The sequence below is a fragment of the Hypanus sabinus genome, chromosome 13, assembly GCF_030144855.1.
Source record: "Hypanus sabinus isolate sHypSab1 chromosome 13, sHypSab1.hap1, whole genome shotgun sequence".
In the NCBI taxonomy this organism is placed as follows: domain Eukaryota; kingdom Metazoa; phylum Chordata; class Chondrichthyes; order Myliobatiformes; family Dasyatidae; genus Hypanus; species Hypanus sabinus.
Genome location: NC_082718.1, coordinates 27,791,061 through 27,811,167, shown reverse-complemented (window position 1 = coordinate 27,811,167; position 20,107 = coordinate 27,791,061). Strand labels below are relative to the sequence as shown.

The window sequence follows — 20,107 nt, the reverse complement described above, 5'->3', positions numbered from 1 at the left end:
GATCGCAGCGACAGATTCGACCGCCTGATCGGCTTGACTTGTAAGAACCTTCGCTACATGAGGACTTTTTCAAACGAAGGGGGGGTGAATGTGGTGAACTATGTGCCTGTCGGGACACGCCCCTGCTGACTGCTCCTGTGGCTCCTCCCACAGGCCCCTGTATAAAGGAGACCTGCGGCCTGAAGATCGGCCTCAGTCTCCAGGACCTTGTATGATAGACACTCACTCCTGGTTCCTTCTTCCAGTCAATAAAAGCCGATATCTCGCCTACGTCTCAGTGTGAGTTATTGATGGTGCATCAGCTGTATTGAAGGCAGACTTTGATAAGTTGATGATTAGTCAGGACGTGAGAAGTTACAGGGAGAAGGTAGAAGAATGAGGTAGGAAAATGGATCAGCTACACTGAAAGGGCGGCGCAGACGATGGGCCGAAAGGCCTACTCCTGCTCGTCTGTCTTCGGGTCGCTTGATAAACGGCGCAGATTCAGTGGGACGGGGCCGATCACGTGATATGTTCGTAACTAAAATGGACGGCGATGACTAGTTTTAGTACAATGTCTTCCGGTTTGGGAGGAAGAAAGCGCCGATTGCGAAAGAACGTGCTGAGGCCTCTTTGGCATTCTTCCAAACCTCGGACGACTCCCACAGGCGCAACCTGTGCTTGTATTGCCGCAGGGAGCAGGATCTTTGACAGTAGATCATTTTCTCTGTAAATGTAAACCCTTTAGTAACGCCTACGTCAGTTCCGCGGGTCCGCGCATGCGCGGGCGCCGAATCCTCGGCTCGGCCAGAGACGGCGTTTCGGATTCGCGGCGGCTCCCGAAGCGCGGCTGTTCGGAGCGGAGCCGGCGCGGCCCGGCTCACGTGACGGCAGTCAGCTGATGTGAGCGGCCATGGACAGTGGAATTGACAGGAGCAGCGAGGGTGGCGGCGCCGGCAGCCATCTCCTGCTGCAGAGGGGCATACGAGAAATCAGTGAGTACCGCGGGGGAGCTGGCCGCCGGTATGTTCTCTTTTGAGCCGCTTTGCCGTCTCTTCGCCGACACGTTGGAGTAGCATTGGACAGCGCGCCCGAACGCTGAGCTCGGGAGGGTGATCAGACCGGCAGACTCACGTCCAGCAGCCTAGCCTGCTGGTCCAAAGCGCGATTAGAAGGAGGAGGAGCGCGAGTTTCTGACAGTGGTTTGAAGACCAGAGAGGTGACTGGAGAGAAGGAAAGTGGGGATGCAGAATTTGGAGGGCTGCAGAACTCCTGGATGTAGAGATGGATGGTGTTATGAAAGGGCACAGAGAGGTGATTTTCCTATTAAGTTTGAGGTATCGGTGAATCAACGGCTGTTGTAGATCAAGGAGGATGGGTCATTAGTGAATGGAGGTTCCTGGACACATGGGAAAGTGGTTTCTGGAATCTGAATGATGCCGGGTTGGTTCGAGGCAAATGGAAATCGGAGGAAACAAGGGCATAGGGAAGGACATTGATAAGGTGCAGAATGGGCAACAGTAAGCAGCTGATGTCTTGATGGAGATAATACTGGACTGAAACTCTGAATCGGATTACAATCAGATGACAGTGGTTTCTCCAAGTCTGTTTAGCGACCTGGGTTATTTGGTGACCAGACTGCAGCTAGTATAGTGGAAATAAAATAGTTTGCAGGTCTTTGATCAGAGCAGAAACTGGAGCATCCAGAGGATATCCAGGTAATCAGAGGGAGAATGTGTGAAAGGTTTTTAAAAAGGCTCATTTTATATTAATTTCTGGATTTAAGGGAAAATTGTACCTCAATTTGTGCTATAGCGACATAAAATTTAAATAAATATAATTTTGCTCAAATGAAACATGCTAACACTGCACTCCATGAACTGGAGTCTGGTTGGTTTCCTTATTACCAGTCATTGAAACTATGCATCTGGTTTCCTCATAATCCCCTGCCTTTTTTCACTTTCTGTCTTTTAGTTTCACTTTCTATTGATTTTTATTCTCCACTTTCTCTTACCCTCTCAGTGATTTTTAACTTTCTGTTCTGTTTGTCTTCAAGAAAATCAAGAAGTTCAGTGCAAGAATGTTTAATGTCATTTCCAGTAGACAAGTGTAAAGGAGAATGCTTTGTTTTAAAAATACTTTTGACTAATTTAACAGTATTTAATTTTAATCATTATAATAAGTAATGAAAATCTTCCCATTTTGTAATGATATATTTTATTTTAAATGTCAGAAATTCCCGAACATTTAAGCTCTTTGATAGTTGTGAGGGTTAGTTCAGCCTGGAGATGTGGTCAGGGCATTGATGAGGGACTGACTTGTGCTATTACTGTTTTTCTTATTAGCACATTGATCATATCAACTTACATTGTTGCTGCAAATAGTTCATGGGATCTTAACACTGTCCTGAGTAAGATTAGAGTGCGGCAGCAGCAGAAGCATAAATGATGGTGCCCCCATCTTTCATTGTGTTGACGGTTATTTTTGTTTTATTTTAGCACGCAGTTGGCCTTTCCAGCCCTTCGAACCGCACTCACCCCAGCAAACACTGGCAAACCCAGTTAACCCTCGCCTAATCTTGTGACAGTTTGCAATGGACAATTAAGCTACCTGCCACGTCCTTGGACTGTGGGAGGAAATCCCACACATTGCATGGGGAGGACATACAGAGGTTCCTTTCAGAATGGTGCCAGAATTGAACTCTGAACTTTGGAAGGCCCCAAGCTGTAATAGCATTACGCTAAATGGTACACTACTGTTGTGCTAACTATCTATCCAAGTGCTTCTTAAATGATACTACTGTACCTGCCTTAAACACTTTTCTGACTGCCCATTCCATGTACTCACCAGCCTCTTTGTGAAGTACGTCTGTCATAATTTTAAACTTTTTTTATAAGGTCACTCCTCATCCTTCTGTATGCAATGGAATAAAGACCGAGCCTGCCCAATCTCTCTCCATAACTCCAGCCCCCTAGTCCTGGCAAATTTCTCGTTGGATGGAAGAAAGCTGAGGCCGGAAGTAACACAGAGCATGAATTTATTTTGAATAGCTGGAACTAAAGAAAAACCTGCAGATGCTGAAAATCTAAAATAAACTCAGAGAATGCTGGAAATACTCAGCAGGTGGGAGCTAGCTACAGCCCCCAAGACAAGGAAATTGGAAGAGATGCGTAGCATTTGGGCTGTGATGAATGAGCAGATAACTCAGCATATTCAATTCCCACTGCTGCCTATAAGGAGTTTGTATGTTCTTTCCATGACTATGTGGGTTTCCTCCCACATTCCTAAAACATGGGTCAGAGTTAGGAATTTGTGAGCGTGCTATGTTGACAGTGGAAGCACAGCAAAACCTGTGGGCTGCCCCAGCATATTCATCACTGTTTGATTTGAAGCAAATGGCATATTTCACAATATGTTTCCATGTACGTGTAACAAATAAAGTCAAAGGAAAGATACTAGCATGGATAAAGCAGCGGCTGATTGGCAGGAGGCAAAGAGTGAGAATAAAGGAAGCCTTTTCTGCTTAGCTGCCAGTGACTGTGTTGGGACTGATTCTTTTGGTGTTATATGTCAATGACTTGGAAGATGGAATTGACAGCTTTGTTACGAAGGTAGGTGGAGGGGCAGGTAGTTTTGAGGAAGTAGGGAGGCTACAGAAGGACTTGGGCAGAATAGGAGAATGGGCAAAGAAGTGGCAAATGGAATATAGTGTTGGTAAGTGTATGGTCATGTACTTTGGTTGAAGAAATGAAAGGGTTGACTATTTTCTAAATTGAAAAAAAAATATGAGGTGCAAAGGGACTTAGGAGTCCTTGCGCAGGATTTCCTGAAGGTTAATTTGCAGGTTGAGTCTGTGGGGAGGAAGGCAAGTGCAATGTTAGCATTCATTTCAAGAGGACTAGAATATAAAAGCAAGGATGTAATGTTGAGACTATAAAGCACTAGTGAGGCCTCACTTGGAGTATTGTGAACTGAAACGGAAAAGTGATCAAAGGAAGTTCACGAAAATTCTTCCAGGATTCATATGACAAGCGTATAAAAAGCATTTGATGGCTCTGAAATTCAGAAGAATGAAGGGTGACCTAATTGAAACCTATCAAATGGTGAAAGTCCTTGATAGAGTGGATGTGGAGAGGATGTTTCCTATGGTGGGAGTGTCTAACACCAGAAGACACAGCCTTACGGCTGACTAATACTTGTGCATACAGGCTACGCTGTAGCCCCGATTTTCACTTCTGCGTCGCTGAACGCCATAGCAAGCGTGCATTGGTGTGCACCAAAACGCTAGTTGGTGGTGGGGTTTCTATGCCACTGTGTTGAGTTTCTTCGTGAGAGACATGGACGAGGAAATGCACTTCAAACATTTTCACATGTCGGCAGGAAGATTTGACGATTTGGTTGATCTATTTCATATCGGTGTACGCACAGCCTACAGACGTGGCGGGGAAGAAGCAACCGGAAATGCGTAGGAGGAAATGCGATGCTACCAAGCGGACCAATCACAGTTGGGGTCTGCGTCGCCACAACATGTGAGTAACTTTTCTGGAAAGGTGCATGTCACCCTACGGCATAAGGTACGTGATACCTACGGCGTAGATGTGACGCACAAGTATAGATCAGCCATTAGAGTAGAGGGATGTCCATTTAGAACAGAGTGAGGAGGAATTTCTTTAGCCAGAGTGTGGTGAATCTATGGAATTCTTTGCCATAGGCACCTGTGGAGGCCAGGTCTGTATGTATGTTTGAGGCAGAAGTTGGTAAAATCTTGGCTGGTCAGGGCATAAAGGGATCTGGGGGTGGGGAAGACCGGAGATTGGGGCTGAGAGGAAAAATGGATCCACCATGGTGAAATGGCAGAGCAGACTCGATGGGCCAAATGGCCTAATTCTGTTGAGTTGGAATTGACTTTATTTCTTACATCCTTAACATACATGAAGAGTTAAAATCTTTACGTTACATCTCCGTCTAAATGTGCAATTTATAGTAATTTGTAATAAATAGTATGTACAACAGCACAGTCAATATAACATAGAAATACAATTTTATCAGCGTGAATTAGGTGGTCTGATGGTTTGCTGGAAGAAGTTGTCCCAGAGCCTGTTGGTCCTGGCTTTTATGCTGTGGTACTGTTTCCTAGATGGTAGCAGCTGGAACAGTTTGTGGTTGGGGTGACCTAATGATCCTTCAGCCCCTTTTTACGCACCTAGTTCTGTAAATGTCTTGAATAGTGGGAAATTTGCAATGGCAGATCCACTGGGCTCTCTGCACCACTCTCTGCAGAGCCCTGTGATTGAGGGAAGTACAGTTCCCGTACCAGTAGAGAAATAGCCAGTCAGAATGCTCTCAATTATACCCACAACAGGAAGTTCTTGGGATTTGGGGGCCCATACCAAACTTATTCAACATCTGAGGTGAAAGAGGCGCTGTTGTGCCTTTCTCACCACACAGCTGGTCTGTACAGACCGCATGCGATCGTTGGTGATGTTTATGCTGAGGAACTTAAAGCTGTTCACCCTCTCAACCACAGATCCATTGATGTCAATAGGGGTTAGTCTGTCTCCATTCCTCGTGTAGTCCACAACCAGCTCCTTTGTTTTTGCGACATTGAGGGAGAAGTTGTTTTCTTGACACCACTGTGTCCGGGTGATAACTTCTTCTCTGTAGGCTGCCTTGTTACTATTTGAGATAAGGCCAATCAATGTAGTGTCTTCAGCAAATTTAATTAGCAGATTGGAGCTGTGGGTGGCACGCAGTCATGTGTATACAGAGATAAAAAATTCTTACATTTTACGGTCTTAATCTAATCGCTCACACACAAAATACTGGAGGAACTCAGCAGGTCAGGCTGCATTTATGGAGGGGAATGAACAGTCAATGTTTCAGGCTAAGGCACTTCATCTATGTCCTTCCTTTCTTGATGAAACCCTCAACCTGAAACATTGGCCATTCATTCCCCTCCATAGATGCTGCCTGACCAGTTAAGTTCCTCCATCTGTTTTTTGTGGCTGGCTTACTCTTATCTTAGCAAGATAAGAGCCCATGGAATTACAGGGAAGTTACTAGTGTGGGTGGAGCATTGGCTGATTGGCAGAAAACAGAAAGTGGAAATAAAGGGATCCTATTCTGGCTGGCTGCTGGTTACCAGTGGAGTTCCACAGGGGTCAGTGTTGGGACTGTTGCTTTTTATGATGTATGTCAATGATTTGGACTACGGAATGGTTTTGTGGTTAAATTTTCAGATGATACAAAGATAGGTGGAGGAGCAGGTAGTGTTGAGGAAACAGAGAGCCTGTAGAGAGACTTAGATAGTTTAGGGGAATGGGCAAAGAAGTGGCAAATGAAATACAATGTTGGAAAGTGTTTGATCATGCACTTTGGTGAAAGAAATAAATGAGCAGACTATTATTTAGATGGGGACAGAATTCAAAATGCAAGGATGCAAAGGGACTTGGGAATCCTTGTGCAAGATGCCCTAAAGGTTAACCTCCAGGTTGAGTCGGTGGTGAAGAAGGCGAATGCAATGTTGGCATTCATTTCTAGAGGTATAGAATATAACAGCAGGGATGTGATGTTGAGGCACTATAAGGCTCTTGTGAGACCACACATGGAGTATTGTGTGCAGTTTTGGGCTCCTTATTTTAGAAAGGATATACTGACATTAGAGAGGGTTCAGAGAAGATTCATTGAGAATGATTCCAGGAATGAAAGGGTTACCATATGAGGAACGTCTGGCAGCTCTTGGGCTGTATTCCTTGGAGTTCAGGAGAATGAGGGGGGATCTCATAGAAACATTCCGAATGTTAAAAGGCTGGAACAGATTAGATATGGCAAAGTTATTTCCCATGGTAGGGAATTCTAGGACAAGAGGGTACGACTTCAGGATTGAAGGTCATCCTTTTAGAACTGAGATGCGGAAAAATTACTTCAATCAGTGGAATTTGTTGCCACAAGCAGCTGTGGAGGCCAAGTCATTGGGTGTATTTAAGGCAGATATAGATAGGTTCTTGATTATCCAGGGCATCAAAGGTTATAGGGTGAAAGCAGGGGAGTGGGGATGACTGGAAGAATTGGATCAGCCCGTGATTGAATGGCGGAGCAGATTTGATGGGCTGAATGGCCTGCTTCTGCTCCTATATCTTATGATCTTTCAATGGAAATTGTCATTCCCACTTGATTTTGTCCTGCATGTAACTACAGACCTGTAATGCTCTGGAATGTGTGGCCAGATTTCCCCCTCACAGGGAACAATTAGGACAATCGATCCAAGCCTTGAGTTTATTGTCTATAACCCAAAGATAAACGGAAATATAATTCATTTTAATGAGTTGTCATTGCTAGAAATACCTTCTTTATCTTATTGTCTATAAAAAGAAGACAATCAAGGGAACACCAAACCTCGGGATATTACATGAAAATTTATGGAACAAGGGAAAATCCCTGCTATTTTTATTTAAGTAGTAATTTTGCATGTGTCTTTTTTTAGGTTTCTGGGCTGACCGTACACCAGTACATGAAGCAGTCAAAGAAGGCCATGTGTTTAAGCTGAAGCAATTAATTGAAAGTGGGGCCTGTGTGAATGTGGTTACTGTGGACTCCATAACCCCACTGCATGAGGCAAGCCTCCGGGGTCAACTCCAGTGTCTACAGTTGCTGCTTGCTGCTGGAGCAGAGGTACAATCTTCATTGGGTATTGCCCATTGTGTATTCCTCAACAGGAATGGATGGTTGGTTGCCAGAGATAATGGCTTATAAAGGGATATTGTGATGTATAGAGAAGCCACAACCAAGTCAAGTCAAGTCAAGTCAACTTTTATTGTCATTTCGACCATAACTGCTGGTACAGTGCATAGTAAAAATGAGACATTTTTCTGGACCATGGTTTACATGACACAGTACAAAAAACTAGATTGAACTACGTAATAAAAACACAGAGAAAGCTATACTAGACTACAGACCTACACTGGACTGCATAAAGTGCACAAAAACAGTGCAGACATTACAATCAATAATAAACAGGACAGTAGGGCAAGGTGTCAGTCCTGGCTTCGGGTATTGAGGAGTCTGAGAGCTTGGGGGAAGAAACCATACACAATAACATCCTTAGATTTTCAACCCCTGAAGATTACAGAAAATATGGCACACCCTCTAACAAGAAATGTTGGTTCAAGTCTCTACATGAAATTAAATGCAAATTTAACAAGTGGTGCAGGTCAGAGAGTTTACAAACGAGAAAATCTGCAGATGCTGGCAATCAAAGTTACACATACAAAATACTGGAGGAACTCAGCAGGCCTGATAAAGGGTCTCTGCCCAAAATGTCAACTGTTTACTCTTTTCCAAAGCTGTGGCCTGGTCTGCTGAGTTCCTCCAGCATTTTGTATGTATTACTTTGATTTCTAGAATCTGCAGATTTTTTTGTTTCTGATTCACTGAAAGGTCTCTTCCAGGGATGCCTACCCTGAAAAGTTCAAATCTTCTGTCCTGATGAAGGGCCTTGGCCCAAAATATTGGTTGCTTACTCTTTTCCACAGTTATTGCCTGGCCTGCTGAGCTCCTCCAGCATTTTGTGTGTACATCTCTGAGGGTTTGCAGCCTTTTACAATTAAACCATCAACTACATCAAGTGAACTTAATTGTTAATTGTGTTCATATTTCAAAATTTAAGATTATCCCAGTGCCAAGGGCAATAATGTACAGATTACAGTTTTAAGTGTGCTGCACACTACATGCATTTTGAATTATATTTTATTTACTCATTTGTCATACTGTTTTATATGTTGTGTGTACTATATGTTTTGAGGCTGCACCGTGATCCCAAGGAATGTTGTTTCATTTGGTTGTATACAGGCAGTCCCCAAGTTACAAACATCTGACTTATGAACAACTTGTACTCATGAACCGAGGAAGGAAAACACCGTCCACCATTTTAAGTCGGACCATGACGCCGTCCGCCATTTTAAGTCGTTACCGAATTCCACACTGTGTTGAGTGTGTAACATCGTATTTGGCTTAAATTTTTCTTAGCAAGATTCACCCTGAGCCCCCCACCCCCCCCCCCCCACTTTTCCAGTCAGCACAGACCCGCTTGTCCCATTTAACTAGTCTCAGTGCAGTGGACTTTAGGACCCAGGGGAGCTCAGGTCAGGACTTGCTGCCCATAGCTGCTGCTGAATCTGCAGTGTTTCTGTTCCGTTGATGGAAAATGATCACGATTGAAAATAAAGTGGAAATAATAAAGTGATCAGAAAGAGGTGAGATGCCATCGGTCACTGGAAAAGTGTTAGGCTACAGTCGGTCAACGATCGGAACAATTTTAAAGGATAAGGTGAGAATAATGGAGCATGTGAAAGGCTCAGCCCCGATGAAAGCTACAATTATTACTAAGCAACGCAGTGGTTTAATTATTGAAATGCATACATCTCTTAAGTGTTTTATATGCATAGAAAGGTAAAATATATACCATATACTAAGACAAACGTTTGACTAACTGACGCTAAATAATACCAGATGTACCTGTTCCAACTTGCATACAAATCTGACTTAAAGACAGACTCCGGAACAGAACTTGTTCGTAACCCGAGGACTGCCTGTATATGCACAGTCAGATGACAATAAACTTGAACTTGAATTTAACATTGTTATAAAGCAGGTTATTGCTGTTGTGTTGTAATTTGTGGGAGATACAGTGCTCAAGTTGACCCAAATTTCTCTGTTAGGGCATTTGCTACACTGAAGTGCTTAACTGTTTTCAATGTTTGGGTTGCTATGTTGGGTGCTATATAAATTAAGAATATACTTTGTACAGAAAGTTAGGGGGTTTATGATTTCTATAGATATAGAGAGTCACAAGACATGGAAATGAATCCTACAGCCCTCTGAATCCATACAAACCACGAACCACCCAATAATGTATGATGTTGGTTTGCTTTTATTAGGGTCTTGATTAGTCATGTCTTCAAAGGTTATGGGTAGAAGGCAGGAGTACGGGGCTGAGAGGGATAATAAATCAGCCATGAAGGAATGGTGGAGCAGACTCAAAGGACTGAATGGCCTAATTTTGCTCCTGTGTCTTATAGCCTTAGAGTGTATTTTTGTTGTAGTTTGACTTTTCTGTGCTTGCATATAATTTTAGCATGGGTATGTGTGTAAATGTTCAATGAATATTCAGTAATCGTACAGTTGATACTGTCTTTTCTAGAAGTTTATCTCAAGCCTGTGTCACACTACTGAACTTGATTATTTCAAGATTACAGATGACATTTCAGTCCTGCTGAAGGGTCCTGGCCCGAAAGGTCGACTGTTACTCCTTTCCACAGTGTCTCATGGTCAACTGCTCTTGGTGCACAGATGTATCAGTGTTATCTCAATTCTGCTCACCAGACCTGGAATATCTTGCAACTAAGATCCGTCCATTTTACCTGCCGTGGGAGATTACTGCGATCATTTTGGAAGCAGTTTGCATTCCACCTCAGGCCAATGTCAAATGGGTTCCAGATGATCTGAGCAATGGGATCAACATGTACAAAACAGCACACCCTGACTCCTTCACCATCATTTTGGGGGATTTTAACCAGGCCAGCTTGAAAAAGTCACTAAATAATTGTCATCAACAAATCACTTGTAGTACCAGAGGAAGCAACACACTGGACCACTGCTACACCACCATCAAGAATGCCTACCGTGCTGTTCCATGCCCTCACTTCAGAATGTCTGATCACCTGGCTGTATTTCTTCTCCCTGGCTACAGGCAGAGACTAAGACTGCAGCACCAGTAGTGAAGGTATGGACAAGGGAAGCACAGGAGTGCCTACAGGACTGCTTTGAATTGGTGGACTGGTCTGCATTTAGGGACTCATCTTTGAATCTGGATGTGTATACTACAGTTGTGTAAAACCTGTGTGGATGAGTGTGTGCGCCTAAAGACTTACCGTACATTCCCAAAGCAAAAGCCATAGATGAAGCAGGAGGTACGTTGTCTGCTGACAGCTAGATCTGTGGCATTTAAGTCTGGTGACCCAGGTCTGTAAAGGGAAACCAGGTATGACTTGCAGAGGGCTATTCCAAGTGAGGTTGGAGGCGACATCGGATGTGCAACAACTCTAGCAGGGTTTGCAAGACATTAGTTTCTACAAAGCGAAACCCACTAGCATGAGTGGCAGTATTGCTTCACTACCATTCAAACTCAAAACCTTCTATACCCGCTTTGAAAGGGAGAATATAACTACAGCTGTGAAGATCCCTGCTACATCCGGTGACCCTGTGATCTCTGTCTCGGAGACTGATGTTGGGCTGTCTTTGGGGAGGATGAACCTTCGCAAGGTGGCAGGCCCCGATGAAGTATCTGATGAGGTTCTGAAAGCCTGTGCCAAACAGCTGGCGGGAGTATTCAAGAACAGTTTCAGCCTCTCATTGCTACGGTTAGAAGTTCCCACCTGGTTCAAAAAGGCAACAATTATACCAGTGCCTAAGAAGAGTAGTGTGAGCTGCCTTAATGACTATCATCCAGTAGCACTCACATCTACAGTGATGAAATGCTTTGAGAGGTTGGTCTTGGCTAAAATGAACTCCTACCTCAGCAAGGACGTGGACTCACTGCAATTTGTCAATCACCACAATAGGTCCACAGCAGCCGCAATCTCTTCACACGGTCTTGGAACACCTGGACAACACAAACACCTATGTCAGGAAGCAGTTTGTTGACTATAGCTCAGTGTTTAACACCCTCATTCCCACGGTTCTGATTGATAAGCTACAGAACCTGGGCCTCTGTACCTCCCTCTGCAATTGGATCCTCGACTTCTAAACTGGATGACCATAATCTGTGCAGATTGGTGATAATATCTCCTCCTCACTGATGACTGGCGCACCTCAGCCATGAGTGCTTAGCCCACTGCTCTAGTTTCTCTATATCTATGACTGTGTGGCTAGGCATAGCTCAAATACAATCTTTAAATTTGCTGATACAACCATTGTTGGTAGAATCTCAGATGGAGATGAGAGGGCATACAGGAGCAAGATCTACCAGCTAGTCGAGTGGTGTCACAGCAACAACCTTGCACTCATTGTCGGTAAAATGAAAAAGCTGATTGTGGACTTCAGGAAGGGTAAGAAGAGGGAACAGAAACCAATCCTCATAGAGGGACCAGAAGTGGAGAGAGTGAGCAATTTTCAGGTTCCTGGGTGTCAACATCTCAGAGGATCTAACCTGGTCCAAAGATACCGATGCAGCTATAAAGAAGGCAAGACAGTGGCTATGTTTCATAAGGAGTTTGAAGAGGTTTGGTTTGTCAGCTGAAACACTCGAGAACTTCTATAGATGTACCGTGGAGAGCTTTCTGACAGGCTGCATCACTGTCTGGTATGGGGGGTGGGGGGGGCAGTGCTATTGAACAAGACTGAAAGAAGCTACAAAAAGTTGTAGAATTAGTCAGCTCTATCTTGGGTACTAGCCTCTGCAGTACCCAAGACATCTTCAAGGAGCAGAAAGGCGATGCTCATTATTAAGAACCCAATCACCTAGGACAGGGGTCAGCAACGTTTACCACTGAAAGAGCCACTTGTACCCGTTTCCCACAGAAAAGAAAACACTGGGAGCCGCAAAACCCGTTTGACATTTAAAATGAAATAACACTGCATACAACGTTTTGTTTTGCCTTTATGCTATGTATAAACAAACTATAATGTGTTGCATTTATGAAATTGATGAACTCCTGCAGAGAAAACGAAATTACATTTCTGCATGCAACAAAAACATTTTGACCTCCGAAAAAAAGACGTTGGGTTGAAGGTTACTTTTAAGTAAAATACTCAACGTCTATTTGAGTCCTTCTTGTATTTATGAAAAACGCCAAACTTAAATTTGCCGCCAGCAGCAAACCAAAAATAACGTCAGCCAGCTGTCAACCTGAAAAATAAAAGGACTATTTCACTGAACAATGAAAACATATGAATATACGCAAAATAATAGGCAATTAAAATATTTATCATCCTTGTTCAGATTGACTCACACCTGCCAATGCAGTCGTATTCAGTAGGGATGGATCGATGCTTAGGGGAGTGACCGGGAAGGATAATGTGTTTTTTTCCTCTCTGAACTCACAGAAGCGTTTCCCAAACGATGTTTGCATTGCGCTGATTGCAGAATGTAAATACTCCGAATTTATCAAGTCGTGACCTTGTTTGAACTCTCTCAAATTGGGGAAGTGAGACAATGTGCCTTTCTGTAAATCTCTGGCAAGCAACGTCAACTTGCGCTCGAATGCCAAAACATCCTCCAACATGTGCAGAGCTGTACGTCCTTACCCCGTTGAAGAGCTGTGTTCAGCGTGTTCAGGTGCGCTGTCATGTCTACCATGAAGTGTAGCTTTTCCAGCCACTCTGGCTGTTCCAGCTCAGGAAAGGTGAGCCCTTTGCTGCCCAGGAAAGTTTTCACTTCTTCCAGACACGCGACAAAGCGTTTCAGCACCTCCCCTCTGGACAGCCAGCGATAAAAACACGTTGTAGCAGTGTTCTACACGCAGTCAGTAAACTGCAGTCAAAGAGCTTTATTCGAACTAAACAGCCTTGCTTTTAAGCCTCCCTCAACCCGCCCCCCCCATGGGCACGGATGCTGCAAAAGACACGTACTCACAAACCCCCGTAGGCTATCTCCCTTAGCCTGAACGCTGGCTAATTGTGAGCCGGTTCGGATGTGTCAGGAAATGGGTCGCCACAACGTCTTATTTAGATTGTACAAGATCACCATAATCTTCAAATTTAGATTTACATTTCAAAAACTAACAAACTAACATAAAATACATTTTAATTAAATACTGACCATGTAGCGGTGTGCTACACGCAGCGCTAAAATTACGACACGGAGTCGGTAACTGCAGTCGAAGGACAAACTTTATTCGAAATCTTCAGCCTCACTTTTAAGCCTCACTCAACCTGCCCCCATGGCGCAGAGGCTCCAAAGCTCTGTGCTCGCAAACCCCCGTAGGCTATCTAATTGTGAGTCGGTTCGGATGTGCCAGGAAAAGGGTCGCCACAACCAATTATTTCTCAAAGCAACAGGGAGCCGCAGCACAGACGTAAAAGAGCCACATGTGGCTCCGGAGCCGCGGGTTGCCGACCCCCGACCTAGGATGTGCCCTCTTCTCCATGACTTTCTTTGATGCTCTGCATCATTGTTCAAACCCTGTTCTGAGTCATCACCCTCGCACAAAAAGGTGAAGAAACCCTAGCAATGACAGAGCTGTGCAATCACTGTTGACAGCATTGAAATGCAAACATATTCAAGATTAAATCTTGCCACATCAGGCCTTCCTGTGGAGGTTGTATCAAATGTTATTGAGTATAAACACTGCCACAAGTGTCAACAATATACTAGACTTTATTCTGAATTAACACCAGGCACATGTTCAAGTGCTATATGTACAGTTGGAAACCACTGATTTTTTAATACTTTTACAAGATACTGATGTTTAACCATTTGTACTTTTTAACAAAGTCATGTATCTTTCACAGTTCACTTCACCTCAAGTCAAGTGAAGTCACTTTTTATTGTAATTTCGACCATAACTGCTGGTACAGTACACAGTAAAAACAAGACAATGTTTTTCAGGACCATGGTACTACATGAAACTATACAAAACTACACTGAACTACGTAAAACAACACAAAAAAACTACACTAGACTATAGACCTACCCAGGACTGCATAAAGTGCACAAAACAGTGCAGCAGTATAATAAATAATAAACAAGACAATAGACACAGTAGTGGGCAGTAAGTTGGTGTCAGTCCAGACTCTGGGTATTGAGGAGTCTGGTGACTTGGGGGAAGAAACTGTTACGAAGTCTGGTCGTGAGAGCTGGAATGCTTCGGTGCCTTTTCCCAGATGGCAGAAGGGAGAAGATTTTGTATGAGGGGTGCGTGGGGTCCTTCATAATACTGTTTGCTTTGTGGATGCAGTGTGTAGTGTAAATGTCTGTAATGGAGGGAAGAGAGACCTCGAAGATCTTCTCAGCTGACTTCACTATCCACTGCAGGGTCTTGTGATCCGAGATGATGCAATTTCCGAACCAGACAGTGATGCAGCTGCTCAGGATGCTCTCAGTACAACACTTGTGGAATGTGATGAGGATGGGGGGTGGGAGATGGACTTTACTCAGCCTTTGCAGAAAGTAGAAACGCTGCTGGGCTTTCTTAAAGTTGGTGTTGAGGGACCAGGTGAGATTCTCTGCCAGGTGAACACTAAGAAATTTGTGCTCTTAACGATCTCTACTGAGGAGTTGTCAATGTTCGACGGAGAGTGGTCGCTCCTATTAGCAGAAAGCAGTCTAGCAATTAAACTAACAGTTTATCACCGTTCTCATTTTTTCATTGGCTAAGTGTTAGTTCATTACCTACCTGATATAACTGTGCAACCAGTGATTGGATTAGTTTAGTTTAAGGAATTTCTCTTATCTCGATTATAAAGGTGATGGATTTTTCAGAGGCATCATCTTTTTATCTTCACCTCTTTTGCTGTTCATTCGTCTCCGCCTTGTTTCTCAGCTCCTTACTTAGTTTGCTTCACATTTGTATGTTTATTTGTACTTTAAAATAAATTATCGCTATTCTTGACTCCAGGAAAAATCCCAAGGGCTCAGAAAATAGCAAGGGTCCAGCAGTACCAGGTTCAAAATGTACATCCCATGTGTGGTATGTGTTACTGCAGTATGTGCTGTGAGATTTGTAACATGTGAGAAATAGTAAAACTGGTTAGAACACAGAATGATACGGCACAGTACAGGACCTTCAGCCAATAATGTTGTGCATCGGAACAGAGGGAGACAGAATAGGAAGGCTTTGGCTCAGTGGGGCTTTGGCGATAATGGTTGAGGCGAGGTAGGTGCAGATTAGACCATCCGGGAGGCTGGGAGTCTCCCGCACTTCCCACGTCTAACACTGAGCACAGAACACCGGCCTCACAGACAGCCTGTGTCACACTACTGAACTTGATTATTTCAAGATTACAGAGGACGTTTCAGTTCTGCTGAAGGGTCCTGGCCCAAAAGGTCGACTGTTACTCCTTTCCATAGATGCCTCATGATCAACTCCTCTTGGTGCACAAATGTATCCGTGTTATCCCAACTCTGCTCACCAGACCTGGAATATCTTGCAATTAAGTTCCGTCTAACTCTTCCCTCCCATGTAGCCCAAAATGCACGTGCCAATCTAAGAGTCTCTTAAGTGCCCCTGATGTATCTGCCTTTACCACCACCTCTGACATTGAGTTGCACACACCTACCACTCTGTGTTTAAAAGAAAAGCCTCTGACACTTTCCTCCAATCACCTTAAATTATGCCCTCTCGTATTAGTCCTTTCCACCCTGACAAAAAGCTGCTGGGTGTCCACTCTTATTTATCATGTTACACACCTTTATCAAGTCACCTCTCATCCTCCTCCACTCATGGAACACTTCAATCACCACTTCTCTGACCTACTGTCTCACTTTCAAGGACTCTTCTTCTCAGTATACAGTAACTTCTATTATTTGCACAGATTCTCTTCTTTTGCACATCAGTTGTTTGTCAGTCCTTACACAGCGACATACAGACACACTCCCCTCTAACCCAAGGACGGGCCCTTTCCAGGCCACAAGTTTTGGTGGACTTGCGGACTCACAGGCATCAGACCTTCGACTTCCCCAGTGGACCTGTAGACTCATGGAACAGGGCTGTGCCCAGCCACCTTCAAGCTTCAATCTTTGGTATTGACTCCGGGACTCTCTAATGACGGGAAATGAGGACCTTCTTTCATACATGTTAAACATATGATTAGGTAGGGGATTGGGGCTGAGCAGAGAATTGGATCAGCCATGATGAAATGGTGGAGCAGACTCGATGGGTCAAATGGCCCAATTTTGCTCCTATATCTTAAGGTCTTATAAATGATGTGTAGTTAAAATTGCATCACGGTCAGTGCAGACCTCATGTTGAAGGGCCTGATCCTATGTTCTTTTACATTAATTTCTTGAAAAATTAAATTTCTTGCCCCTGGCATTATACTTGCTGACTTCTAATTCCCTGGTTGTTTTTGCTGCCTTCTTAAGATGGTTATCCTGATCGATAAGAGATAATTAGTTTAATCCATTCTCCTTTCTCTTCCTGTCCCATTCCTTTCAAAAATCTGGATTCATCTGCTCTAATTTAAGAGTATATATTAGCTTTATTTGTCACATGTACTTCGAAAGCTGTGTGTCCTTTGCGTCAAATCAAATCAGCAAGAATTGTGCTGCGTAGCCCGCAAGTGTTGCCATGTTTCCGGCACCAGTCTAGCATGCCCACAAGTCACTCACCCTTTGGAATGTGGGAGAAAACCAGAGCACACGGAGGAAAGCCATGGGATCGCAGAGAGAACATACAAACTCTTTGCAGTCAGCAGCTGGAATCAAACCCCAAACTAGTCGCTATGGTACCATGCCACCCCCAGAAAGGAACCAGATTGAATTTGAAGTGAGGGGTTTCCCTCTGTTTGAAAGTGCTATTTCCTCGTAGTCCGCGTTCACATTGTTTCCGGAGTGAACTTGCGTTGGGATTTGAAGCTGTTTCTCTATCACAGTTTAATGGGGGTAGAACCTTTATTTTGCTTCAGAGTTTTACTATATAACATGACAAGTGCCCTGCCAAATGACTGCCCCTGCTGCAATGTGATTTTTATATTTGCAGGATCATCTGGGAGTATCATTTTACTTCAGAGAATTCACGAGTAATGTGTATTGAGTGAAGCAATCCTGGTGGCATGACCTTTCAGAGAAGTTCATAACATGTTTATCTCGCAGAAAGATGACAGGGCGTAAAATTGAAGCACTGATATCAATGGACAACAAATTTTTTTTGGAAGTGTTACTTTCTCAGAATTTTTCTTCTTGTTTATGATAGGCCACCTGAAGCTGAACACAAATATAATTTCAGACTACATGTATCATGTAGGAATTTGGAGAAACAAGAAATTAACTGTTATTAAATATAATGTGTTTAATTGCATAACGGTGCTGATGCTTTGCAATAGAACTAAGCTAAAATGTTTTGTTGATGATTTTCATTTGTATTCAGTTCTCCTGAGGCTTCTCGCTTAAGTATCCAACAATAATCAGCCAGCATTGATGGATTCCATTTGCCCTGATACCGTTTCTCCATGATCGCACTGTGCTGGTGAAACCTTTCACCATACTTGTCACTGACAGTGCCAAGATTTTCATGGAAGAAGTCTCAATGGGAATGCAGGAAATGAATCTTTAGTGGCATGTTGTATTTCAGGTTTTGTATGCTGGAAAGTTTATTCCTCTAAGTTCCTCGGACTGTTGGGTGGTCTGTAATATAGCCTCATTAACGTGGTCCTACCTTTATTTCTGAGTTCCACCCATAGCACCTCAGTAGAAGAGTTCTCCAGTCCATCCTGACTGAGCACTACGGTGACATTTTCCCTGACTAGTAAAGCCACTGCTCCTTCTTTAATTCCTCCGGCTCTGTCACGTCTGAAACAACAAAACCCCAGAATATTGAGCTGTCCGTCCTGCCCCTTCTGCAACAAAGTCTCACCAATATTTTCAATGTCGTAATTCCAGGTGTTGATCCATGCCCTGAGCTCATCTGCCTTTCCTACGATACTTCTTGCATTGAAATATACACATCTCAGGACACTAGACGCACCGTGCTCAACTTTCTGATTCCTAACTTTGAGATCTTAACATCTGCCTCCACAGCCTCTCTATTACCTGTTCTATTACTCTGGTTCATATACCGCTGCAACTCTAGTTTAAGCCCCACCGTACAGCATGAACAAACGTTCCTGCTAGGGTATTGGGCCCCTTCCAGTTAGTTGCAAACCATCTCTTCTATACCGATTCCAGTTTCTCTGGAAGAGAGCCCAATGATCCAAAAATCTTATGCCCTCCCTCCTACACCAACTCCTTAGCATCTTATAATCTTATTTCTGGCCTCACTAATATATGGAACTGGTAGCAATCCTGAGATTACAACCCTGGAGGTCCTGCCCTTCAACTTGGCATATACCTTCCTGAACTCACCTTGCAGAACCTCATCACTATGTCATTGGTACCTACGTGGACCACGACCTCTGTCTGATGGCCTTCCCACTTAATACTGAGGACTCAATCTGAGGTGTCCCAGAATTTGGCACCGGGAGGCAACATACCATCTGAGAATCTCGTTCTCGTTCACAGCGGTTCGATTGGGGCACGACTGTGCAAGAGCATGAACATCAGCCAGTGAGAACAGCAAGAAGAGTTTAAAAGGAGGCTCCTTACAGATTGGGTGTCAGAATAGAGGGAGACAGAATAGGAAGGCTTTGGCTCAACGGGGCTTTGGCGATAATGGGTCGAGGCGAGGTAGGTTGCCTGTTTAGAATACAGACGGGAAGTATGTTTGTGAGGCCGGTGTTCTGTGCTCAGTGTCAGACGTGGGAAGTGCGGGAGACTCCCAGCCTCCCGGATGATCAGATCTGCACCAGGTGTGTCAAGCTGCAGCTTCTTAGGGACCGTGTTAGGGAACAAGATGCAGCTCGATGACCTTCACCTGGTCAGGGAGAGTGAGGAGGTGATGGAGAGAAGCTATAGGCAGATAGTCACACCGGGACCTGGGGAGACAGATAAGTGGGTAACAGTCAGGAAAGGGAAGGGCAGGAGTCAGATGCTAGAGAGCACCCCTGTGGCTTGACAATAATTACAATAACTACTTGACAATAATTACTTCTGCTTGAGTGCTTTTGGGGAGACGGCCTACCTGGGAAGCAACAGTGGCTGAGGGATTGGAGCAGGGGCAGGGATTCAGATTTCTGGATCATTGGGACCTCTTTTGGGGCAGGAGTGACCTGTACAAAAAGGACAGGTTGCACTTTAATCCCAGGGGGACCAATATTCTGGCAGGGAGGTTTGCTAAAGCTGTTGGGGTGAGTTTAAATTAGGATTGCTGGGGTTGGGAACCAAACTGAAGAGAAGGATGAAGAAGCCATTGGTTCATGAATAGAGAAAGCTTGGAGACAGTGCGAGAGGGAGGATAGGCAAGTGATAGAGAAGGGACACGCTCAGACCAATGGTTTGTGATGTGTCTATTTTAATGTAAGGAGTATTATGAACAAA

At 44.0% G+C, this 20,107-nt stretch overlaps 2 protein-coding genes across 6 annotated transcripts in view; one reads left to right on the top strand and one right to left on the bottom strand.

The window, feature by feature from the left end:
• The first annotated feature begins 265 nt into the window (after nt 1-265).
• Nucleotides 266-20,107, top strand: part of LOC132403734 (ankyrin repeat and SOCS box protein 13-like) — a 46,604-nt gene continuing 26,762 nt past the window's right edge. Inside the window, exons 1-3 of one of the 5 annotated variants that reach the window (XM_059987372.1) lie at nt 266-279; nt 4,408-4,508; nt 7,463-7,650. In XM_059987372.1, the coding sequence (XP_059843355.1) occupies nt 4,460-4,508; nt 7,463-7,650 (237 nt within the window). In that variant the 5' untranslated portion in view covers nt 266-279; nt 4,408-4,459. Of the gene's footprint in view, nt 280-742; nt 1,003-2,477; nt 4,509-7,462; nt 7,651-20,107 lie in introns of those variants that run through there. The other 4 variants (XM_059987370.1, XM_059987371.1, XM_059987367.1 and 1 more) reach the window with 4 other exon arrangements.
• Nucleotides 7,773-20,107, bottom strand: part of LOC132403735 (uncharacterized) — a 65,889-nt gene continuing 53,554 nt past the window's right edge. The window contains exons 4-5 of the transcript XR_009515331.1: nt 11,551-11,638; nt 7,773-11,411 (exon numbers count right to left, since the gene is read on the bottom strand). The gene's annotated coding sequence lies outside the window, so the exon portion shown is untranslated. The remainder of the gene's footprint in view (nt 11,412-11,550; nt 11,639-20,107) is intronic.